The sequence below is a fragment of the Nycticebus coucang genome, chromosome 8, assembly GCF_027406575.1.
Source record: "Nycticebus coucang isolate mNycCou1 chromosome 8, mNycCou1.pri, whole genome shotgun sequence".
In the NCBI taxonomy this organism is placed as follows: Eukaryota; Metazoa; Chordata; class Mammalia; order Primates; family Lorisidae; genus Nycticebus; species Nycticebus coucang.
The window spans coordinates 132,730,319-132,756,459 of record NC_069787.1 but is presented as its reverse complement, the minus strand read 5'-3'; the positions used below and the strand labels follow the sequence as shown (position 1 = coordinate 132,756,459).

Here is a 26,141-nt window from a genome sequence, read left to right as displayed (position 1 = left end):
TCGTTTAAAAAAACCCTAAAGTATCCAAACAGACTTTGAAATACACAACTGTCACCATGAAGGCATTTCAGAGCAAAATCTGCTGCAATATGCTATGATTAAAAGCCATGCAATCCGAGGAACCTCTGTGACAAAAAGAAATTGAACCAGGCAAAAGAGTCTGATTACTTTTCTAGAAATAAAAGGCTGCAATTCTGTCATAGTTACACAAACGTAGCTAGGTAAGACTTTCATCTTTACCTTGCTTTACAACATATTTCCACCCCTCGGTATTATAACTACATTCAAAGGAACACACACAGTTCAATACGGAGAACAAACTATTATTCTTTGATATTACATGTGTTTTCAACCTGAACCCATCATAACATGTAATGAGAGTCATCATTCAGCACATGCTATACACAGAGAAAAGATTCTCACACAGCTTTCCTTGTACTCTTGTTTTTTAAAAATGTACAAATATCAATGGACACAAATGAGAGACTAAACAGCGGCGATGTACACCGTATGTGCCCACTATAGGCTGAGTCCAGGTCTTTGTTTCAGTATTCCAGAGCTACTGGGAAAAAAAGATAAGTAGCCATCCATTAAAATACATTTTTACATCATTGCTGTCAAAAGTTATACTTCTGAAAGGTTCAGTCAGAACCAATGCTATCCTATTTCTGCGTGAATCTGCTTCTTTAATCCAGAGCTCTTGCAATTCTAGGAACCTGCAACCCATCCACCCGCAGAACAGTTCGGTAGCAGGAAAATCTGATAAACAACGTAAGAGATAGACATTAAAGAAGAATGCAAACTTATTTTCCTAGTGAAATAGTTCTGAAGCAATTCTATACCAATGACAGAATTTTTGCTTTTTACCAGCTACGCATCTATTCAGCTCTCATCTACCCTGTCCCTGTTTAGCAGGGTTTCCGTCAATCTTGAGATCTCCTACAACAGTTTTAATGGTGCAACTCAATCCCAAAACACTAACCACGCCCTTTATGCCCAGGGTCAAGCTTCTTTTTGCATTCTTCTCCTCAAAGTCCCAAAATGTAAATCTTTCACCTGAAAGGATTTGCAGCGGTTTCCTAACCCAAGACAGACTCATTCGTCTGTGCCTTGGTGTTAATTCCTATTGCAAGAAGCTTTCCCCGGAGCGAAGTGATTAGCCCCAAAGAGACAGACACCCACGCTTACCTCCCACACACCTGCCACCCCTGGCGGGATGCTGGAGCCGGTGCTCAGAGACTGCGCTAGCTCCGGTCTGGTCCTGCTCTGCTTTCCCAGGAAACTACCGCGCAGGCTGCGCCTCCAGCGCCTACAGGGACCCAGGCTCCGCCCCCCTCCTCCAGTTGGCGAATTGGGCAGCTGCTGCTCCGCCCCCTGCCGTTCCTGCCGCTGCCCCGGCCAGAGACAGCGCGGAGCAGCTGCCCAGTACCCCGGGTGCCTGCGCTCTGCAGCTGCTCCTCGCTTCCCTTCTCCCGGAGCTCCTCTCCCTCCGCAGCCACACCTGGCGCCGCCTCCCGCCCCGCCCGGGCGCCTCTGCTGGGAGGCCAGGCTCTGCTAGTAACCCCGACCCGCGGGTCTGGTAGCTGGGTGTGTCCGGGGCTGAGCAGCTTTCGGGAAAACTGCTCCTCCGCTTGGGCACGTCCCCCACTGCACTTTCCCTCCACCCTGGCGTTGTCTCCGTGGCTTTCTTTGCACCGGCGCGGCGTCCCCAGCCCAGCAGCCCCGCGATGCCCACCTCAGGGCCCTCATGCCCCTTCCTTCCTCTGCTCCGCCAGGCCGCCCTCATGGAGGCGGTACCTGTGGGGCGGACCCTACTCCCTGATTGGCGCAGGTGAGAGAAGGCCCCGCCCTTCCCCTCTTCCCGAGCTTCCCGGGGGTTCTTCTCATCTCCTCCTGCGAAGGCAGGGAACTCGCCTCTTATTGGCCAGAAGTGTCCCCACCCATCGCCTCAGGCGCCGCTGCACAACCTGCCGGGAAGTGTAGTCCTGCGCCGGCAGGAACTGCCCACAATGCAGGCGAGCGGAACTACGAGTCCCATAGGCCTCTGCGCGACTCCGGCTGGGCAGGATTCCGGACAACGCCTGGTTCCTCTCAGGTCCTTCCGGCGTCGCCGGAGTGAATTGATCCGGGAGTTGGAGAGGGCTCCGAAGGTGGGAAGTGAAGTCAGTGCCTCAGCTGCCGGTAAGGTGCAGCTGTTGTGCTCCAGTCGCTGTAGCTCCGCGCGGAACAGAAGAAGTCTGGGGTCCCCGGGGGCTGTGGCTGAGGCACCCGAGCTTAGTCCTGGCAGGCGGAGCGGACGGGGCTGGTAGCGGGGCCCTACGGGCGTAAGCGAGTTTCCCCTACGCGAGTGGCGTAAAGCGGGTTTGTAAATGCCGCCTGCCCGGCTCGGGCCTGAGCGCCTCCAGGAAGTCTGCTCTGGGTGGAGGCCCAAGGGGAAGGGCGAGGTTGGCCTCCAGTGCCCCCCGGATGTGCCTGGGGTGGGTCCTCCGAAGGTGTGGCCTGGGAAGGAGGTGAGGCTGCAGTTTCCCCCTGCTTATGAAGTAAGCCGGAGACGGCGTGCAGGAGGAAGGGGTGCTCGGGCGTTTGCTTTCGGGGTGACTCGGGTTATGCCCCTTGAGGGAAGAGGAGAATTGGAGAAGGAAGAGTCAGATGCTGACGGGGGTCTACAGATTCCCTTCCAGTATTAATGACGAGGCCCCTCCAAGGAGCTGATTTAGCTTTAAGCAGAAAGGCTGACCCTCTTAGGTGTAACACCTGAGTTACGTTTAGTCCTTTACTGTTTTTTAAAGCACTTTGATGTTGGGGTGCTGATGAGGGAACTGGGGGAATATTTGACGTGCCCAAGGTCACACAGGTAGAGCCAAGTCTGAATCTACTCCAGTTGGAGTCCAACTTCTGAACCAGGAGCTGCTGCCCAAGAGAGAAAAGAGTAGGGAAGCTGGTTGGGTTCTCTGGAGAGGGTGGAGGAAGTTGCAAAGTAAAGCTGTTTTAAGTAGTATTTCTGACAAGTCATTTGTGAGATGAAGAGTTTTTTTGAACTGGGATGAAATTCCTCAATGAAGGAAGGACCTTTTCTAACCTTTTGAAAAAACAAAAGGGGTCAGTTTGAACTTAAATACCCCCTTTTATTAGGTGTATATTAAATGATAGGTTTTACCCCCATAGGTCATTTTGAAGCACAGGGTAATGGGCAAGGAAAACGTCAGTTATACAGTATATCCCACCCTTACAGTTAAAAGAATACCCCTTTACCTTTCTGCCTTAGAAGTGTTTTTACTCTCATTTCGTAAAACTAAGAACAGTGTTATTGAATTTCTTTCTCAAAACTTTACACTTTTTTTCAAATAATGTAGTACCAAGGAGAGTTTATTGTGCTCATTACTAGAAAAGAAGATACATTGCCATTTCTTGGAGGTAACATTTTATATTTTGTTTGGGATTTTTTACTTTTACTTTTTTCCTCATTTTTTTTGACTCCAAGGGGCAAGCGGGTATGTGTTTTTGGGGTACATAAATGATGAAATCAAGCTGTTGCATATTTTATTATTCTTTGTATCATCTGTGACTTCTGATTCGTTCTTATTTTACATTAGTGAAAAAGCTTATATTTTATGTTGAGAGGAAAGTAGTGTGCTTATTCCAATCTTATGCTCTATAATTATTATTAATATTGTTAATATTCACTATATTGTTAGTGGATAGGTTTTTAATAGAATTGTGGGAATATGTTCATTAACATCAGGTTTCTTCAGGATAATTTTATATTCATAAAGAATGCTTATACTCAGCAGGTTATCAGTCATGGTTTATTGTTAATGTAAGTTGACCGTCAAAACATGCAGCATTTTGAATGCACTCTGCTGTTGTCGTCAACATGTGTTTAACTTTTGAACACAGAAGCACTTTCTAGGATCAGCAGTATTATGTTCCCCCATGATGGAAGTTAAGATGTTCTGGGAATGACTTTTAAAATACAAAAAGTCTGATGATATAGAATAAAGTAAAATCACAAAGAACGTAGCACCTTATGTAATGGAGTACACAGGCAAGGAAGAACCAATAAACAAATGGAGTTCTGTAGGGATACCTGGCTTTGTGCTAGATTAGGAAGGTGTGGTGGCTGAAGTAGACCATGAACTGAACATGAGTCAGTGATGGAAAAGCAAGATGTTAATGTACTTTCTGGATGGCAGTGTAGGCATTCGCCTTTTGTTGGGGGAGGTGTGGAGTGCTAACTTTTGGCGTAAAGCTGTGTGGTTATGTGAAAAGCTTCTGAGCTAAGGGAAATTTAGAAATAAGTAAAATTAATACAATGCACTTGTCAGTGTGTATTAGTTTTTGTCCTTGGTTCAGTTCTGCCACTAACTTCTCTTTAGGTCAGTTACAGCTTTGGTATTGCTAGCATGCTGAGTAAGGTGTCTGTTGTATTTGGTATTTATTGTCTTCCAGTCACATGCTGGTGTCCTTGGATCTTTGCACAGAGTGAACTCTTGTATTTCTAACAGAAGCTGTATGTTATTTATCATTGTAGTCTCAGCAGCTAGGAAGATTGGATACCTATTTACAAAGAGAATGAAGGGGCTTGCCCAAAGTTATGCAACTAGTGACTAGTGGGACTAAGGTAAAATCCATGTCCTCTGACAGCAGATCTTTCACACAAGGTAGGACAATTAAGTTTGTGAAATCATCCTAGAAAAAATGCTACATACATCATTGCTGAATATCACTGCGGTCACCGCTGAGGTCCTTCCATTGGGAAGCTAAGCACGGACATCAGCACTTAGTCCACCCCTCAAAGCAATTTTGGAACTCTTTCTGGAGTGGCCATCAGAGCTGTAGTATGAGATCTGATAGTTAAGTTTGCAAACTCATCCTAGAAAAAGTGCTATATACCTCATTGCTGAATGTCACTACTGTCACCTTTGAAATTCTCCCATCGGCTCTCTGGTGACTGTAGTTATATTGTGTAGTATAGACTTAGTTTCCTTAGATTATTTGAGAAAAAGCCTTTTATTTTTAAATTTTAACAAAATATTTTACATTTGATTTAAATATTCACCCATTGTTAAACTCTCTTACTCTGCTTACTGCTGGCAGTTTATGTCCTCTCCTCCTGTCCAGCTCTCCATCCTGGTCCTGAGCCTTCCTCCTTCATTCTGCCTTTCAGTTACGGATGTGTTACGGATGTGTGAACCCTCCTGACTTGAGGGCCTTTTCATGTTCCATCTCCTGCCTGGGCTGTTCTCTCCATCCTTCTCAAATATGGACAATTACGAGTCAGTTTTCACGTCTCAGTTTAACTGTTGATCCTTACAGAGTCTTGTTCTTCCCCAAATCAGAGGAGATCCCCTGTGCCTTCCCCTTACTCTACTCCCCTGCAGCAGCATCGTAATCGGACTTAATTCAGCGTTTATGTGATACTTGTTTGTCCCCCTTGCTAGACTGTCAGCTGCTTGAGCAGGGTCCTCCCGTTTGTCAAGTGTCTCCCCACAGTCTGTACCTGGCGCTGTGTGAATGGATGAGTACGTTCATGCACAGAGCCTGCAGCACTGCTGGGGTCAGAGATACAGAAATGAGTGGAACCTCCTACTCTCATGGAGGACTGATGTGTTTAGGAACTTTCAAATGACCTATAAAGCTTAGGCAATTGTAGAAAGGTATTTGTTCTGCTGAGATCACTAAAATCAGGATTAAGTAATTTTCTATGTGGAAATGACAAAGGAGTCAATTTCATTTACAACAAAATTACTGTGTAACAGCGTCTTAGAGACCTTATTACTGTTGTGCTTTTTGAAGCAACATTCATTATAACAAAATATAGGCATGGAAGAAACTAACTTTTAATGGACTCTGTTCCTCTCTACTGATATCACATTTTGTCCTCAAAACTATTATTTCATTTATGTAGTATTAATGCTGTTTTACGGCTGAGGACACCAAGTAAATTTACTTTTTTAACACAAAGTTTAATTAAATTGCCAATTTCCAGGTAGTAGATGCTGGAGCCAAGATTTGGGTATCTAAATCTGTCTCCATGCTCCCCACCCCCCCCCCCTTTTTTTGGGCTTTGTTTGCTTTTAACTATGAGATCTTGTGAATTTTGCCTCTAATATTGCTTCTTTTAGATAAGATGACTTTGTAAAATTGAGTAGTTTTTATTTCAGAAGAGCTTACGTTTTGGGCTTCTTAAAAATTTTCCTAATATTTAAGTGAGTCTTACTTGCTTTTAACTTAGATATTTATAAGTGTAAAAAGGTCGTTTCTAAAATGCACTAAATTTAAAACTACATTTCAGGGATAAATTGTGTTAGCTTTTGGGTTTTTTTGTATTATTATTATTACTAATCAACATCCTGTAGGATTAGGGTCTCGAAAACAAATTCTGCAATCTTCCTGCAGTATTTTGTGGTACCCCAGTAATAGCATAGGAAAATTACAACAGCCGAGAGGGGCTGGAGCCTCATGTGCCTTCACAGACACACCAGTTCACTCTCCCACAAGATACCGTCAACAAGGGATTGCTAATATTTGGCTTTAAAGTTTGACGATGTTCCTGGTTTTTCTTAAATATAAGTTTTTACTGAGTTTTAAACTTTTTTTTACAAAGCTAGTCCTGATGTTATTGGAATTGTGGATAAAATTTTCATATTTACTTGGCAAAACAAGTATGTGAAGGATAAAACTGAGGTACTGCTGCTTCTGTGCTGTTGACTACTGAGGTCATTGATGTTATTAAGAATTTTAAGCCAGTTCTATGATAAAGAATTTTCCTCTGTAATTGAAACTATAAAAGTGACTTAGAAGTTAAGAGGTATAATTGATTCTGTATATGATTGCATTTAAAATGGTGAAGTAAGTCTCAGTCTTAGAGGTTTGTACTTTAGGGATATACATACACAGAATGTAAAAAGTGAAAGCATCTTTATTACAGCAGTTAGAGATTTAGTTGCTGAACTGTAAACAGTGTAGTTTGGTGGTTCATTTTTGTTTGTATGAAGATGGAAATTTTCTCATTTAAGCTGTAATTTAAAAGTCTCTTGACTGTTTTGTAATATTTGAATATTATTTTTCAAGGTGATCCTTATTTTTATTTCTGTAGTAATTTTTTTAATCAACCAAAAGGATGTGAACCTATTCAGTCTCATTCTTTTATAATTGCCTGGAATCAAATTTTGCCTGCAGGGTAAAAAAATTTTTTAAAAAAGTAAAAATGCTTAGGAGTTACCGGGTAGTAGTTGTGGAACATATTAAATGGTAGGCATGGTTGTGTATACTTAGGTGAGTCCCCTGGTAAGTTAACAGAAATGAGTCTAAATTGCATGATAATGATCCTTTTGTTCATTTACTTATTGAGTATGTATCATGTGTGAAATTGCCTTATGTCTATGTTGGAATGAGCTAGAGTCTAGTATGATAGCCAACCTTTATTGAGCAAGCACTAGGTACCGGGAATCATGCTAAGCATTTTGCATAATCTCATATGACATTGTGATGTCAGTATGAGACTGTCATTGTGTATGCTGCACAGGGGCAGGACTAGAGTGAGGCACGGGAGGTGCCTACAGCACCAGATGTAAGGAGACACCAACTCTCCATGTCACGCAGATCAGGGCTGAATTTTGTGATGCAGGCATCTCTTTGTCTCTCCTAGTTGTAGCCCTGATGCTCTCTCAGGGTCATAGAATTTTGGATAAGATATCGATAGTAATGTGAATTGAATGCTTATTGGGTGTTAGCCAGTGCTTGTTGGGTACTAAGTCTTTGATAAGCATTTAGTATTCTTAACCTCTTGTGTAGGTTAATATTAATAAAATTAATATTTCCATTAAGTTCTCACTGATTTTGGCTAGATTAAATAATTTAAGTGACACCATTCAGCTGAGCAAAAATTCAAACTCAGGTCTTTCTGTTTCACATCCCCTCCACCTGTGTGCAGAAAAGCTTGTTTACTTCTCGTTTCTTTCATAGATTTCTGTATTAAGAAACAGTACTCTCCAAATATGTAAGTGAATACCCTGGGCATGATGCAGATAACTTTTAGGGTGGATCTCAGCAGCAGCAAATTGAAGTCCCCAAACCAGTGCTGCTGAGTATGCAGAGTGACCACTGAGTCAGAGTCACATTCTTTGTTTTTTTTTTTTTGTTTCTTTTTGTTTTTGAGACAGTCTCACTTTGTCACCCTTGGTAGAGTGCTATGGTGTCATAGCTCACAGCAACCTCAAAACCTTGGGCTCACGCGATTCTCTTGCCTCAGATTCCTGAGTAGCTGGGTCTTAAGTTGTGAGATTGGACTAGATAATATATAATGGTAGTTTTGCTTTAATCTTTTAGAATCTTCACATTTGAGCTTGTTAAATGCATTAGCATTTAAGGGTAAGGGTAAATTTTCTCTTGAGAGAGAGAGATCTGGATCTGAGTTATGAAAAATTCTGGGTCTGAATATCTTTTGCTGTCAGAAGATAACCTTGTCATTTTTGGTACTCACCTTTGTTCTTCATAATGCTTTTGTAGCCATTGTTCTAGAGCAGTGCTTTTCAAGTTGTGATAGAAGGTTTTTAAGGGAGGGGCTGATAAACTCTAGTTGTTTAATACATTGATTGGCTGAAGGAAGAGTGAATGAGCAGTTTAGTGCATTTTCTCTCTCATATGTAGGATTTGATAAAAGATTTTATTTGGAAAAAAAAAAGTTTCATTCTCTTTAAGATGTTTAAAATCACTTACTTTACCCCACTTGTCTGGCTTTGCGGAGTCTTTGATTCCCCCGGCTGGGTTGGTTCTCTGGAAGTCAGGAGGCCTGACTTGTAGAGAGATCTGATCTCATCATCTAGATTAGACTTTCTGTACTTAATCATAATAGCTAACATTGAATAATTTCTGTGTGTCATGCACTGTTTTAAATAATTTATCTGTGAGAATGATGTTTAATCTTTACCACAGCCTTAAGAGATGATGATATTATTCCTGTTTCATAGATGGGAAAAATGTACTCACTTCTATATTAACAGTACTTGTAATGATGCTAGGTGGAATTGAAATACTCCTTTTCCTAGTTTCCTTTAGGTAACAGTGTAGATTTTGAAGTTTTCCTAGAACCTTAATCCTCTACAGAAAAGTAAGTTGTAGCTCTGAAATGACTGATTATTTGAAGTATACATTTAGAAGCAAGCCTACTCATCAGTTGGGGAACACCTGCCTATCACAGACATACTGAATTAACAGTGGGTGATAAAGTGGATAGAGTTAAATTTAGAGCACTTTACATTTAGGCAGTTCCTTATCACATGGCCATTGTGTTCTAATTTGTATGTTTTATCTGTTTTCAAAGATATTTTAACTCAACCTGCAGGTGTTGTTTTAGAAACCTCTGTTACTTAATAGCTTAGCAAACAGGTGTTTGTCAGTCATATTTACAGATATTTGAAGATGGTATCTTTTTGATCTGTTTTTCTTTTAAGTAGATGGAATCCTTGAACCTAGTTAGTATCGATTACATGAAACCTGTGTTTTCACAGGGGTGCGGGCACCTTTCCCAATTTGATTGAGTGGGCTAGACTTTGCAGTGAAGTGAGAATTCCTTGTGGAATGTGTATTTTCTGTGGATAGTTATTTGAAAGTGCAAAAACAGTGCTTAGTAACTTTTTTTTTTTTTTTTTTTTTTTTTTTTTGTGGTTTTTGGCCGGGGCTGGGTTTGAACCTGCAACCTCCGGCATATGGGACCGGCGCCCTACTCCTTGAGCCACAGGCACTGCCCAGTGCTTAGTAACTTAAAGTCATTTAATATATAGGCTTTGTGGTTTGGCTTAGAAATTAATCTTTTATTTGAGCTACCCCTCTTTAAAGTATGCTGCTCAACTGTCTGTCATGAAGAAGCTGCTCAGGCATAGAGAGGTGAGGGACCTGCTTGAAAGCAAGGTGGTTTATAAGTGACAGGATCAGATTTGAGCTTATGTTTGACCTTCATTCTTATACTTTTCCCCCATATCTCTCTGCACATATTATTGAGTCCAGATTTTGAAAAATCCAGAAAATATGTATGTAAATAATACAGAGGTATAATAAGACTTAGACTTACTCACAAGAGACTGTTCCTAGATGTCCCTAAATGTCAAGTCCTGTAAATACTAAACTGACAGTGGTGCCTGTTCAAGGGGATTTCAGTTCCCATAACTTTATTAAAAAAGAAAACTAGAAGTGGAGGGCCTCAAATTATAGACAACGTTATTTGCAGGGGATGGAGAGACGTGTAGGCATATCCTCAAGACCCTGTTTATTTTTGTGCAAGCAGGATTACCAGTTTACCCTAGTCTCTCAGGGCTGAGAGAAAGCAAGGAGGGCCAGGGATTTGAAACCCTCCATCAGCCAACTCTCGGGGAGGACTTCCTTACCAGATGTAGTTGAAAGAGGGTGGGTGGCTACCAAAGAAAGTTAAAACTGGTAAATATGACTGGGTCCAGACTTTATTAATATAATTAACTTTTGTGTTTGTTTTCATTTAGCTAGTCTTGATATTTGAAAAGTATTAGACTGATTCAACTTATAAATTACCAATATTTTAGCTCATTAATTGGTTCATTCAGCAAAAATTAAATGTCTGCTGTGTGCCTGCCATGCTGACTCTAATATCTCTGTTGGAAAAAAGGAATATGGGAAAAATTGGAGCATAAATACAAGGATTCTGCTCACGGCCGAATGAACACACTTCTCTCTACTGAAGTTCATGGGCGTTTTGTTGGAGATCCAACTTAAATCACTCGATCCATCTTCCTCTTAGGGAGGGAGATTATAGGAATTACAGGAATTTAGGACCAGGTGACATGGCTAAGTACTGAATTTCAGTATAAAGAAGACAAGGTCAAAAAGCCTCTGAAAACATTTTTAAGTGCAGAGTTGACCTTTCTGAGGAAACCTTCATCTAATGAGGAACTGCATGTACCAGTACCAGTGACTATTGGTCTCACGCCTTCCATTTGGGAATAAATAGGTTCTGCTCTTGTCTTATCTCAGGCCCCAGATGGCATAAAATGAAGCTGTGTCAGGGAATGCTGATTCTGAACCCTGTGTTAAACCTCCAGTTGTCTATGCAGGGCAAGAGCTTGGAAGGCTAAGAGTTTGACAGTGGAATGGCCAAGAACCAATTTTTAGTTTTATTTTTTTTGCCACCTAACTCTTAACAAGTGGTCTTAAACTCAGAAAGACATTTAAAGCTGATTCATCTTATGTTCAAAATTAGCAGTTTTATTTTAAATATTCAAAGAAATAAGGGGGGGGAGTATAAAACGAGAAGGTTGCTTACCCTCTATTTCACAGAGGGTGTTTTTGAAGAAAGATTTGTTTTAATGTTTTGCCTTTTGTCTAAATTCTTATCTACAATGCTGGTTCTTATTTTTTTTATTTTTTATTTTTTTATTAAAAATCTCTATGTATGCTCAGTGCATACAAAGCTCACTTTGAAAAATTTCTCCCAAAGCAACACATTGAAAAGTTCTTTACACATAGTAAAGTTATTATTATGTTGCCCCACACTGACATTGAATTATCATTATTTTATTTTTAGCTGGAAATTGTGACTCTGGGCAAGTGCACTGCACCATTTTAGATTCTGGTTTCTATTGTAGTTGGGAGGCTGACGAGATCACTTTTTAAGATCTTCCCATAGTCTTACTAGAAAACTGAGGTGTCCCAGTTCCTGAACGTGTGTTCTGAAAGTTTAGTTGTAAATGGGTTCTCGGGAGCATTTTTCATTGGAACAATATTAAAAGGTGGTTTTTGTGTGCTGTAGGCGAGCCATTTATTTAGCCCCCAGTGTTGCTAAAAAAAACACTGTCCTTTTTGGTGACAAATAAGAGGTAATACTTTATTAAGTTAGTTTTAGAGAAGAGGCTGCTCACTGAACATGATTTTAAAAAACTTAAATGCCAGCATTTACTAAAGGTAAAAATTAAGTATTTGAGATGTTTGGAGAACACTTAGAGATCTAAAAATAGATCTGCCATTCAATCCTATAATTCCTCTACTAGGCATATACTCAGAAGACCAAAAATCACATCATAACAAAGATATTTGTACCAGAATGTTTATTGCAGCCCAATTCATAATTGCTAAGTCATGGAAAAGCCCAAGTGCCCATCGATCCACAAATGGATTAATAAATTGTGGTATATGTACACCATGGAATATTATGCAGCCTTAAAGAAAGATGGAGACTTTACCTCTTTCATGTTTACATGGATGGAGCTGGAACATATTCTTAGTAAAGTATCTCAAGAATGGAAGAAAAAGTATCCAATGTACTCAGCCCTACTATGAAACTAATTTATGGCTTTCACATGAAAGCTATAACCCAGTTATAACCTAAGAATAGGGGGAAGGGGGAAAGGGAGGGGAGGGAGTGGGGAGGTGGGCAGAGGGAGGGCGATTGGTGGGATTACACCTGCGGTGCATTTTACAAGGTATATGTGAAACTTAGTAAATGTGGAATGTAAATGTCTTAACAATAACTAAGAAAATGCCAGGAAGGTTATGTTAACCAGTGTGATGAAAATATGTCAAACGGTCTATAAAACCAGTGTATGGTGCCCCATGATCGCATTAATGTACACAGCTATGATTTAATTAAAAAAAAAAGAGAGAGAGAGAGAGAGAGAAAAAAAAGTATTCGAGCAAGTCTATTGGAGTTCACAGGTAGGAAAGTCAGCAGTGAATCCAAAAGTGACTGTAGCCACTTCCTGACCCCTTCCCTCTGGTCGGCCTTTACAGCTGTGACGATACGCTGTGTGCTCACAAGAGGCAGACGTAGAAATGCTTCCTTCCAGCCTACTTTCCTCATTAGTATTTTACCTTCTTTTTAACTGAGATTCTTGAAAACTTAGATTCCCTTACTGTCTCACTATTAGCCCATTAAGATAGCATTGTGGGCACAGAGAGAAAGGAGCTCTCATACACTGTTGGTGGGACTGCAAACTAGTGCAACCTCTATGGAAAATTGTATGGAGATACTAAAAAAGAGCTTAAGGTAGACCTACCCTACCATTTGACCCAGCAGTCCCACTGCGGGGTATACACCCAAAGGAAAGAAAGGTCGTTTATAAGGAGGACAGCTGCACTTGAATGTTTATAGCAGCACAGTTCACAAATCACAAACATGCAGAAACCACCCAGGTGCCCCCAGTATGTGAGTGGATTAACAAAATATGGTATGTACGGTTCTACTCAGCCATAAAATATGGTGATCTAGTATCTTTTTGGACAACCCAGATGGAATGAGAAACCATTCTTCAAAGTGAAACATCACAAGAGTGAGAAACACGTGAACTCAGTGCCAAGGTGAGACTAATGGACCACACGGCAGTGCATACGAGTATGCAGGACTGTCTAGTGCCCAGTTGGGACTAATTGATCACACGGCAGTGCACACGTGGACGCAGGACTCTCTACTGCCCACTTGGGACTAATGGATCACATGGCAGTGCACACGTGGACGCAGGACTCTCTAGTGCCCAGTTGGGACTAATGGACCACACGGCAGTGCACACGAGTATGCAGGACTCTCTAGGGCCCAGTTGGGACTAATGGATCACACGGCAGTGCACACGTGGACGCAGGACTCTCTAGTGCCCAGTTGGGACTAATGGACCACACGGCAGTGCACACGAGTATGCAGGACTCTCTAGTGCCCAGTTGGGACTAATGGATCACATGGCAGTGCACACTAGTATGCAGGACTCTTTAGTGTACAGTTGGGACTAATGGATCACAGGGCAGTGCACACGTGGACGCAGGACTCTCTAGTGCCCAGGTGGGACTAATGGACCACACGGCAGTGCACACTAGTATGCAGGACTCTTTAGTGTACAGTTGGGACTAATGGATCACAGGGCAGTGCACACGTGGACGCAGGTCTCTCTAGTGCCCAGATGGGACTAATGGATCACATGGCAGTGCACACTAGTATGCAGGACTCTTTAGTGTCCAGTTGGGACTAATGGATCACAGGGCAGTGCACACGTAGACGCAGGACTCTCTAGTGCCCAGGTGGGACTAATGGACCACACGGCAGTGCACACGAGTATGCAGGACTCTCTAGGGCCCAGTTGGGACTAATGGATCACACGGCAGTGCACACGAGTATGCAGGACTCTCTAGGGCCCAGGTGGGACTAATGGACCACACGGCAGTGCACACGTGGACGCAGGTCTCTCTAGTGCCCAGTTGGGACTAATGGACCACACGGCAGTGCACACGTGGACGCAGGACTCTCTAGTGCCCAGGTGGGACTAATGGACCACACGGCAGTGCACACGTGGACGCAGGTCTCTCTAGTGCCCAGATGGGACTAATGGATCACATGGCAGTGCACACTAGTATGCAGGACTCTTTAGTGTCCAGTTGGGACTAATGGATCACAGGGCAGTGCACACGTGGACGCAGGACTCTCTAGGGCCCAGTTGGGACTAATGGATCACACGGCAGTGCACACGTGGACGCAGGTCTCGGTGAAGATCACGCAGAGGGGAAGGAGAGGAGGGGAGACCTGAACTGAAAGGCACACTTGTATAACTGACTCAGTCTGTACAAAAGTATGTAAAGAAATAAATCTTAATTAAAAAGAAAATATATAGCAGCCTGACGTCTCCCTTGTGTGCTCTTCAGAACTGTACATTTCCCATTTTCTATTTGATGTAATAAGCCCCGTGGATCAGAGACTGTCTTGTCTTGTTCGCTATTGTGTGCTAATAGCATGCCTAGAGGTAATCACCAAAATAGTTACGAAATTAAAGACTTTTTGTCATCCAATGAGATAGCGCTTCAAGTTCTGTTGTTGCCTTGTTTTACTCTTTTTACTCGTTTTTTTTTATTAATACCATGCCTTCTGCTCATTCCCTCCTTTTCTATTTGACTGGCAGCTCTGCCTTTTAGCCCCCATCCTTTGTTCCAGGTTTATCAATTATGAAGAAGTATTCCTAATTTTTTTCCAAGTGGAAAAGTAGATCACTAAGCGACATTATGTAGTTAAATAGAAATAGCAGGGCCACGCTGGCTAGGTACCTATTTCCTCTTGCTATTAGTTAGGCCTTTGTTTACTTCTTCATTGATACACGCAATCTCTAATGTTTTCCTGCCTTCATTTTCTTTTCCCCCATTCTCTCCTTTGTATGGTGACCAAAGTGTTTCCTTAAATCAGTATTGATAAGATAATGGTTTGCTCTAGCCCTGTAGAATAAAATTTAGGAATTGGCATTTTATTGTAATGTGAAGACAGGGAGTAGGTTTCAGGTCACAGATAGGGAAACTCCTCCATGTTTAGAGGGGTTGTGGTAATGTGTTACTGTTTAAAAGAAAGCTAATCCTTGAGTTTTTTCTTATTTCTTTAATTTGGTTCCCTGTACATGTTTATACATTGTACATTTTCTGATTATAATTTTATATCACCAATAAATGCTGTAATTATACATCTTGGTCCTTTTTCCTAGATTGCATGTGCTGGGGGGCATCAGACAGGCTGGCGCTCCATGGTGCGGAGGTCTGGTTGTGTGAAGAGTCCCTGAGCAGGGAGGTTAGCTGTAGCAGAGGGCAGATGCCGACCAGGGCTGCTTTCACAAGTGAGACGTGTCAACAAACCAGCTTTTCACAAGATAGGAGCTCTGTGATTTGGAAAAGAAAATCACTGATATTTGTCATTTCTTCTTAAAATAGCAGTAAATTTGTGTTCTTTCTCCCCCCTTCACCAGGTTGTTAAAGTTGGTGCCCATTCTTTTATCCAAAAAAAAAAAAAAAAAAAAGAAAAAGAGAGAAGAAACCCTGCAGTGAAGGAAGGTTCCTGTCCATTTCAGCACTGCTTTCTCTACTGTGGTTCACTTTTGAATGAGGATGACAATGGAAGAGATGAAGAATGAAGCTGAGACCACTTCCATGGTTTCTATGCCCCTGTATGCAGTCATGTACCCCGTGTTTAATGAGGTGAGTGGGCAGACATTTCTTCACACGGTCTCTGCAGCTCTTGACTGCCTGCTTCATTTGTTCATCTGCTGAGTCTTTCCTGTAACATATTAGCATAAACGAACTTCATCTGTGTTAGTCGTTATGCCCAGGCACAAAATGGTGAAAACAAAGCCCAGCAAATAGGCAACCTCCACATGGAGGTTGCAGAATAGTGGGAGAGAGAGACATTGAATAAAGGACATAATTCTATAAACGGAAAATCTCACTAAGTGCTACGAAGTTTTTCAAAAGTGTGTTAAGACAGAAAATAGCAGGAGGAACTTGTTTTGGAGGCCAGGACAGGCCTCACTGAAAAAGATGAGACGTGGCCTCAGATCTGGGAAAGAAAAGTAAGAGCTAGGTGAAGAGCTGGGGAAGTGTTTGCTGGGTGGCCAAAACAGCAGGCACAGAGACCCTAATAAGTTATTGTTGGTGGTGATAAAACATTTTTTAACTGATATTTGAAAGGTACTATTGCTTTGTATCTGGAGAAGGACGTGGTTATCTTTTTATTTGAAGAATTATTTTTTGCTTTATACATTGTGACTAATGTATTTTTACTTACGTGGTTGTCTTTATTTGAGGAATTATTTTGTACTTTATACATTTTTGGTTTTTCATTTAAGTTAATATATGTAGAAGATTTTAGAGCTAGAAGTTCCTTAGAGATCATTTAATTAATCTCCTTTAATTGTGAGCTGAGGCCCTGCTGTGTGAAATTATTTTCCTAAAATTGTCTAAGATTAAAATCAAATCTAGGTCTCTGTACTCCAAATTCAGTGGCTTCAGCACTTTATTAAAAAAATTTAGTAATTACTTTTTCTTGTTTTTTTTTTTTGCAATTTTATTAATCTAATTAGCCTTTAGCACCATTAACCTTATTGTGTCTGTTATAATCTGGAAGCCCACACCATTCCCAATGATTTTTCATGTCTTTTTGTAAAATATTTTTATTAGAGTAAAATTCTGAATTTCAAAATCATTTTTCTCACCTTTTTGGGTTTCCTGCAGTTCATGTATTTTATGATCTTTAAGTATTGAGGCACTGGAGAGTGATCTGTTCACCCTGTCTGACTTGTAAACTGTAGAGGTAGTGGCCAGTCCAGGCCATGTTTTGAAATTGGAAACACTGTCAAGTGGTGTTAGGTTCAATGACAACAGAGGAAAATTCCAAATGGTGGCTTGGGTAAAGTGTATTTCTCTGTTAGATAAAAGATTGTGAAGGCAAGTGGCTCAGGGCTAATGTTGCTATGGTTCAGAGTCATCAGGACCTCAGGCCCTGTCTGTGCTGCACCATCCTGGTCATCCACACCAGCTGGGGTGCAGGGCAGTCGTTGAAGCACCGTCTACCATGTCCTCAGTTGTCTGTAAGGGAGAAATGGGATAGGGAGTAGAACGGCTGCTTCCAGCTGAGTCACCTTCCTTAAAGTCGTCTTTTTAAAAGATACACACAAGTTTTCCACTTACATTTCATTGGCAGGAACTTCATTTCATGACTAAACCTAACAGCAAAGAAGATTGGGAAATTTAGGAGTTTCGTTACTAAGGAGGAAAAAACTTTTAAAAAACCTACCTATGGTAGTAGCATTAGAGGCACCTTTTTAGGTCTGGTTACACCTGTCTGTGGCAGCTATAGCCAACGCTCCTTTAATTAGACTATTTTTGTTCTGAAACTGAAGTCGCTGTTCTTAGAAGCAGGTGCTTCGGTTCTGTTGGTAAGTGTTTATTGATAGCCAGCTATTTATTTGCTGAGTACTCTGTTAGCCTGTGAAGGTACGTAGAAGAAAAAGCCAACAGGCCTATTTTCATGACTCTGTTAGGGACACAGATATTTAAATACATTTTAAAATTATCCTTGTACTAGGAATTAAGTAAGGAGACAGTCACTAAAGCTAGTGAGGAACCTGAATGGGTCACAATTAGAGATTGAACTCAGGTAGTGCAAAAGCCGTGATCAGAATTCTATTCTGAGCTATTCCTTCTTCTCATGTCTGTTATCTCTATCTTGATAAGGTTTGGGGCAGAGATTTTTGGGAAAATTTTCTGTGTTTACCTGGTATTTTGAGTCTCGATTTCAAGGGAGGAAAACTTACATTTTAGAACTTCATTTTGATCCTCTAGTTAATGAAGAGAAATGAGAAAAGCTTTTGTTCAATTTGATCTTTGTTCAAGATATGAAAAATGGCTGTTTAAATCTTAACTTTGCAAAAGTGTTATATAGAATATGGGCTTGTGGTAATGAACTGTTGAAATTTTACTTTGGATACACCTTTTCTAATTTTATTCATGTATAAGGGAAAGTAACTTGGAAGAGAAAGGAGGGGCTAAGAATGGACCAGTAGGTCTCTTTCATAAATAAAGGCAGTGGTTATCTTAAAACATGTGTGAATTAGCGGGCCCCACATTAGACTGCATTTGTTGAATGATGGCTCGGACTTGGTCCAAGAACTAAATTGTTAGAAGTAAAGCTTGAAAATGAAGCGGCTGAATGAGGCAGACTGAGAGATACTATAGCCAGTTGGCAGAGTCTAATTCTCAAGTTGAATTTATCAGTCTAACATCATAATATTGAGGTTTTTGAAAAATTACTCTGATTGTGTATTCCAAAACATGTTTATAACTACAGGGGTTTTGAAATAGCAATGGTAATAAGTTTCTCTTTAATTAGAGATGAAATCTAGGCTTGATTTAGGAGAGGAGTAAAGTATTGTTACTTTAAATATGAAGTGTTTGATTAAAAAGAATAAAATGGTAGCATTTTTGGTGTTTTGGTATAACATCTAAATAAGATACCTAGTTCAGCCATGACTTTCTATAAATCTAATGGGGAAAGTATAATTTAGTTTGGCTCTTTTTCTGTGCTGTGCATATTCAAAGATGACAATGGTTGTCAAATTAATCTTCCAGAAAATAGTACCACCCTACGGATGAATGTTTTACTCTGAAACGAAATGATTCAGTAAATCTTGTTCATGATGTATTTTAAAAGTTAAAAAGCTACTCATTTTCATGTTAACATTGGATCCATTATGTCTGCAATGGTAATTTAGAGATTACCTTTTGAAGATTTTTAGCTAGTGGGACTTCTTACACCTGGGGAAATTTTAGTACCGTTACTCCAGCCTACAAGGCAAAGCTATTAATGGCACTCTGAGAGTTTGATGCTTGCTAAACTTAACAGAACTACGCCAGGACAGCTGAGGAGGAGCTGGCGTTTTTGTTTAATCAGCTGCTGTGGAGTTGAGGGTGCAGGTATGTTGCAAGTGTTGTAAATGTGCTGTGGTTATGTTCTGGAGCAGTGTGTTTCCACAAACTCCGTTCTGAGTCTTAGATGAGGTTCTCTGGTCATTGTCTTCGTTCTCACTGATTCTTTGTCGATGAAGGATGGGGTACAGTGGTTCAGCTCTTCATTACCTTTTAGAGGAATTTTTTTTTTTTTTTTCTGAAGCAATGTGTTACATTTTGAGAAATAAATTTTGCAATTACATGTGAATTTTAGTCACCAAAGATTTATATGTTTATTAATAAATGACATAAAGTGTGCTTCTGAATACATAATTAGTATTCCATGCTGAAGCTTGGAATCAGTTGTTTCTGTCAGTCCTCGGTAGACGTGCAACTCGTGATTTTTCTTGGTAAGCAAATAAAACGCGGGACTGCATCTCCAACGTTACTTTCCTACATCTTATATATCTTTTCCATTAAAAAAATTAGACCTCAGACTTTTAGCATAGTGAACACACTTTCCACCATAGCGATGGTGTGGGTTTCACCTGCGTTCCCACCGTCCAGGTGATCACAGTTAACATGGTTTGAATTGCTGCGCTTCCGTTTCGTGTGATCTTGACTCGGTTTTCTTTTCTGTAAAATGGCTATAAGCAAATGTATACTTAAATTCTCACAACTCTGAGAAATGAGTGAGTTAATGTATTAGGAAGTGTTTAGGATAGGCCTGTAGTGAAGCCTTAGTTATTACTGTTAAGGAGCCTTTCACATAGATTTTCTGACAAAATTGTGATTGTGCCCTGCAATTTTGTGTACTTGTAGGCACTGTTAAATGGAATATTTTTGTAATAGGTAGTTGTACATGCCTTCCTTGTCAGACATTTTGGCACACTCTAGGGCCTGATTCTTTTAGAAACATTTATTGAACTTCACATGTACAAAACACAGGTGATGACATCGACTTTCTCAACAGTGGATCCTTCTACTTGTGTCCTTCTGACATGCTTATTTTTGACCTTACTCACCTCATTCTCATTTGAATCACAGGAAATCTACCGGGAGGTTTCATTCTTGTGACTTGGCCCAGTTTAATTTTCTTTTAAGAAATAGAATCAATAATTTTTGTGGAGGTTGGCTAGGGAAGGGCCATCAACATAAGAAAATCAAATCTTCCCGGATTCTGAAGAAGCGCTCAATTTCTAGACAATTCCCAACCAGTTAACCTAATTACTCTGACCCTTAATAAAACAGTTTTTGTGAGAATTTAAAGCAAAACTCTTTAATATTTGAGCAGCCAAGGGCTAAATGGCTTTATTTTTTTTTTTTATAAATTGAGGAAATTAGCTTCATGTATAGGAATGAACTGATGATTTCAGAGAATAATACCATAAGTGAACCCTTTATGGAACTGAAATTATGTGTAAGATTTTAAAATACTTTTGTAAGTGAATCAGAGAGTAAATCTGACAAGTTTGCTGTTGATAGTAAGTACTCTTAAAAGGTACCGAGAATAAACTGCAGAAGGAGCTGATAGAACTGAGAGCAGGCAGAATGGGAGGCTGCCGTGAGACCGCGGGGCTCAGGGAACCTGCTCGTTCCCTTCCAGTGTGCGTCAGCAGGCAGCTTCTCTTTCTTTTAGGTGAGATAAGGTGTTACATGCCCTCATCTCTCGCTCTCATTCTCTTGGGTTTTCTTACTTACTGGTGACGTGGAAATCTTCAGTAGTTAAAGTGCAGGCAGTACCTGTCCCTGTACCCTTTGTGCAAGGTGCAGTCTTAGATTCTTCTAACGCTTTCTCAAAATCTGGTGTGCGTATCATTCACTACCAAGAAAATTACTGCATTGGTTCTTTAAAGATACCCTCGCCAGATTGTTAGCCCAAAAATTCAGAGAGAGCTAGGCTTAGTAAAAGTATTAGAAACAAAATATAAATTCTTTTGTGTTCTAAACTTGTATAAAACCATTACATCCTCATGTATACTGATCCTGGAGAAACCCCTAAGTGGGAGAACTTCCAAGGAAGACAAGGGAGAGGCCAAGCGGCAGTCTTTAAAACCAGTTCAGCTCCCATCTTCATGAAGGCTTTTCTTTCCACTTTAACAGGTGGTGAGATCTCAGCACTTTCACATAGCTGCTTGGTTAAATTGACCTTTTGGGGGTCCTGGAGTGTAGTCTCTTTTTTTATGCCGCTTCACATTTACTCCTTGCCTATGTTAGAAACTCGAGAACATGTTGGCCCTTGAAGAACCAACAGCTGAAGGATTCAGTGATGGGGGCACTGCACTCTGGAGAAATGAGTGCAGGGAGTCAGGGTGGCGTTAGCAGCCTGTGTGCGTGTGTAGAGCCAGACAGATCTGATGTGAATCCCATCTCCACCTGATACCTGTTGAACATCGGATAGATAGATTTGTACAAACTGAGTTCCTCTGTAAAATGGAGATGATAGTATGTTTTGAAAGATTAGAGATATTCTATATAAAGATGTTCTGTATAAAGTCCATGATAGTAAAGGGAAACTGTTCTTGGGATAGTATCAGCAGAACCTGCTGCTGTCATCAAAGGCAGGGTAAGATGAACACGATTTTATCAAATTATATATCGCAGTGATCAAATCAGATATCACGTATATCAAATCATATACTCTTTTAAGCTGAAAAGAGTAACCCTTTTTATAAGGGTGATAGCACATCTTGCTGCCTAAAAAATACAGGCTGGAGTCATCAGTATATTTAAGAACAGTTTGATCAATGTGTGGATGAGAGGTTCGATTCTGTTCCGACAGTGTCTGCTGTTTGTGCCTGTGTGCCTGGTCCGACCTTGCGCAGCGTGTGTACTGTGAGTGAGAAGCCTGTTGGGTTCATGTCAGAGCGTGCTGTGTGGGAGGTTTCTGTCAGAGATGAACTGTGTGTGATTGTGCCATGAGATTATAAGGGAGCTGAAAAACCTCTGCCACCTTCTGATGTCTAAGCATTGTAACATTGTGGCAGTGTTTAGATGTATTTAGATACACGAATACTTAACTGTTGTGTTAGAATAGTCAGCACAGTAGCGGAGGTGTGGCAGGCTGTATGTCACATAGCCTCCGTGTGTGTAGATGTGCTCCATGGCGTGTGCATCATGACAGAATGGCCTGATGATGTGTTTCTCAGAATGGCTCCCGGTCGGTGCACGCTGCGTGGCTGTGATGTATCCCGAATGACTCCCAGCAGAGTCCTGGTGAAGGGCTTCACAGCACAGAGTTTTGATTTGATGTTTTCTGACCTTCCTCTGACTTCCTCTTTTCTGGTCAAATACATGTATGTCAACTTACTCTAGAAATTAGGAGGTGTTGATCTTTATTTTGGGTAATATTATTGGCTATTCACTAACTTTTCTGGACCACTTACTTGCCTTGATCTTTTACACCCCTGTTGGGGCCCCTGCAGAATGAGTGAATTATGCTGACACTGGAAGGTGCACGTCTGACTCAGGCCTTTGATTTGCTGAGAAAAGTCAGAGTGTGGTATAAACTCTTAACAGGGAGACAGGTCCCCATGAAGATGAAGACAGTCACCCTGTTTGTCCCTACCTCCCTTGCATGACCAGAACTTGAGATCCGATGAGCTATATTGTTTTTTCAAACTTAAGTGGTATTCATTATAATTACATTAGTTACATAGAAGGAGAAAACTTTTTCATATTTGGAAACATACCCTTGTTAATTAAAAGCACTGTCTATGATAGCTCTTCTCTGCTGTGTTTACTGCTGGGCTCCAGTGCTCTCCCTTTCACCTGCTGAGAAGTATTAGATTTTATAAGATTTGTAGAAATCAAGTTAAATACTACACTAGATGGCTCATTGTTTTTTGGGAGATGAATTATCTTGGTAAATGTTGTTACCTTTGCTTTGTGTTTATGGTGAATAATTCATAGGGAGGTATGTTTTCTGACATTTTTAAGTATCTTGTTTAGAAAATAAATTGATTTAAAGTAGGGTGTGTGTGTGTCATTTCTGAAGCAAAACATACACTTTTATTGCCTTAAGGGAGGACTGTTTATTGCATAATATATGTTCATAAGGTTTTTGTAGAAATATTCTACTTGTAAAAAATCTGTAAAGGTTACATTATTTTCCAACATTTAATATGGTCCCAAGTAAAAAAATACATACAGTTTTATTTAGTTAACTAGCTCAGTCCTTAGGGACTGGGGAAATCAGGATTTAACTGAAGCTAGTTAGTTATCTTAAGCCTGCTGGCTAACTCTTCAACAAATGGAGTTATTTTTATAAAATTCTGTGCTCCTTTGGTTCACTGGAAACTTAATTATATAAAGTGTGTAATAAGGACATTCATTTTTTGAAATTATAAGCTTCACCTATTTTGTTTTAAAAAAATACCAGCATTTGGATTGAATTTTGGATTCACTATTTCAGGTAACCAATTCTTAATCCTGATGAAACAGAGGACAGATAAGCATCTCTGAATTCTAGATGATGCAGTCTTCAGTTTGAGTCCCAAACCATTTATCAGCACTGTTTGCTAATGAATAAAATGGACTAATCTCCGGTTAGTCCCTGTCTGAGAGATTGAAAAACAATTAAAAAGGAATGAGGTGGTAAATAGAAAGAATTGAAAAAGTAAATCCTTCCCTTTTGTTGGTCACTTTGCACTCGTCACACACATGCTCGCTCACCATGTATTTGCTCAGCAAAATGGTAGCTGTGACACCAAAGCATTGAGACTTAAACTTGAACCCTCCCTGAGTTCAGTGATCTAAGTAAACATACTTATTTTTGCTGTAAGGATTTATGCTATTGTTACTTTACAGTCTATACTTAAATGTAGTTTTAAAGTAGAGTTAATCTAATTTTTACAAAAGTAATACAAAACTAATTTTTCATATTTTCCATTGAAAATCTTCGCCTATTTGAAGAATTATGATTTACAGTTATTAACAAGTATTTTTATTAAGTGATTGATGTATCAGTATGGTTACTCCAGAATGGATTATCAGAAGTGTACTTTTTATTATTATTATTATTTTTATTTTTATTTTTATTTTTGTTGTTGTTCTTACAGTTTGGCTGGGGTTGGGTTTGAACTCACCACCCTCAGTATATGGGGCCAGCACCTACTCACTGAGCTGGAGGCACGAAAGTTGCCATTATAAAAAACACACACACCTCCTGGGGGTGGGGCACAACCACAGCAGGGACCTTACAGTAACAAACAGAAACATTGTAACCTAGTCATTTTTATCCTCAGATTAGTCTGAAATTTAAAAAAAGAAAAAGAAAATTGCCATTAATAATGATTTTTAACTTTTTGTTGCAGCTAGAACGAGTGAATCTGTCTGCAGCTCAGACGCTGAGAGCCGCCTTCATTAAGGTGAGGAGCTGGTGATTTATCATGATCAAAGTGTGAGTTATGAATCTACGTATCATGTGAGAGTTGCCAGCTTTTATTAGCAAAAACCTTTTTAGTCCTCTTATGTCTGTTTCAGGGAACTTTGTCAATCTTAAACCACCTCCCAAGGTGAACTGGGTCTAGTGCTGTCTTCCTCAGCATTCATCTTTTCATCACTTGGTGCTTTTGCAACTGATTTCTTCAGTGTTCTCTCTTTAGCTTTAGATTAGATTATACTTCTGAATTTTTAAAATTATTTGTTAAAAACTTATTTGTGAAATTATAACTTGAAAAGGTGTTCTTCATATTGCTTAATTATAGAACATGAGTATAAAAGATCAGTGGTTTTGAATGGGAAAGTAACACCTCCAGTTAGGATGGAGCAAGGACACTTTGAGAACGCACAGCTCAGTCACCCACAGTGGAGTCGTCACTGTCTGCAGAGCGTCGCTGTTCTGCTCATGCTTTGTCACTGGCCACGTGGTGCTGTTGAGCGAATTAGGTAACCAGTTCAGATTAAGATGTGTTCAAAGTAGAGGAATAAAGAAAGTAAAATATCTCAGTAATATGAGTAGGTATTTTATACTGATTCATATAGAAATAATTTTTTGGATGTATTATTAAGATAGTTGTACCTGTTTTTCTTTTCTTGTTTTTTTTTTTTTAATTTTTTTTTTATTGTGACCACTAGAAAACTTGAAATTACAAAGATGTCTCATACATTGGTCATTACAAAAGTTTTGAGATACACAAAAATCGAGAAATATAAAATTTTCAAGGATGGAAGCAAATGAAGCCCTCCCAGCAACACCAGTAAGCCGAGCAAGTTGAAACTTGCAGGGATAAAGCGGCAAGGACGCTGTCAACTGTGTTTTTTGGAAGTGAAATAATGGACCATAACACTCAGAACTTTTATAGTGACTCACGTATTTGTTGCTTACCTTACTTTTCTATTGGACAGTCCTACTCTAGAGACTGATTATACATATTGGGCATATGCTTTAATGCAAACCTTTCTCTGGCCCCCCACCTCAAACACGTACGAGTATATAAAGTGCCCAGGACTTTAATTCTTATGTTTTTGTGTGTCCCAATTAATAGCTAAAACAACTTCTTATTTTTCAAATAAAGTGTTTTACTTTATTATTATACTTTATTTATCATTGAATATTTGGAATAATTTATAGTGAAGTTCCAATGGAATTGAAACTATAAAATCTATTCAGCTTGATTTCTTCGTGTGGCACGTAGGTTTATTGAGACCACTCTTAACTGGTGGCTCAGATCATGTCTCTAGACATCTTTCTTATATCACCAGAATTTTTTTGCATCTTTAATACCCTGTGATTTGGCATGTTTGCATATGTGTATTTAACTAGTTCATCAAAATACATCCTGCAAAATCATTGACTTCATGAAGAAAATTAATGAAGCAGTACCATGATCAGTATTTTGTCGTCGTTTTCTTCTTTGAGTAACAGTTTGGTTTTGGAATGGCATATTTGGTCAATAAGGAGACAGGAGGGTGACTAACTTAAGCACATTTGTGGC

General features: G+C 40.1%; 2 protein-coding genes across 3 annotated transcripts in view; one reads left to right on the top strand and one right to left on the bottom strand.

Annotated features, from left to right (window-relative positions):
* SERPINI1 (serpin family I member 1) overlaps nt 1–1,292 on the bottom strand; it is an 84,245-nt gene extending 82,953 nt beyond the window's left edge. Inside the window, exon 1 of one of the 2 annotated variants that reach the window (XM_053600247.1) lies at nt 1,189–1,292. The gene's annotated coding sequence lies outside the window, so the exon portion shown is untranslated. Of the gene's footprint in view, nt 1–1,056; nt 1,080–1,188 lie in introns of those variants that run through there. The other variant, XM_053600248.1, reaches the window with a different exon arrangement.
* Nucleotides 1,293–2,066: 774 nt separating this feature from the next.
* The window catches only part of PDCD10 (programmed cell death 10), a 46,065-nt gene continuing 21,990 nt past the window's right edge, over nt 2,067–26,141 (top strand). The window contains exons 1-3 of the mRNA XM_053599914.1: nt 2,067–2,181; nt 15,729–15,957; nt 24,519–24,572. Coding sequence (XP_053455889.1) covers nt 15,862–15,957; nt 24,519–24,572 — 150 coding nt within the window. The 5' untranslated portion in view covers nt 2,067–2,181; nt 15,729–15,861. The remainder of the gene's footprint in view (nt 2,182–15,728; nt 15,958–24,518; nt 24,573–26,141) is intronic.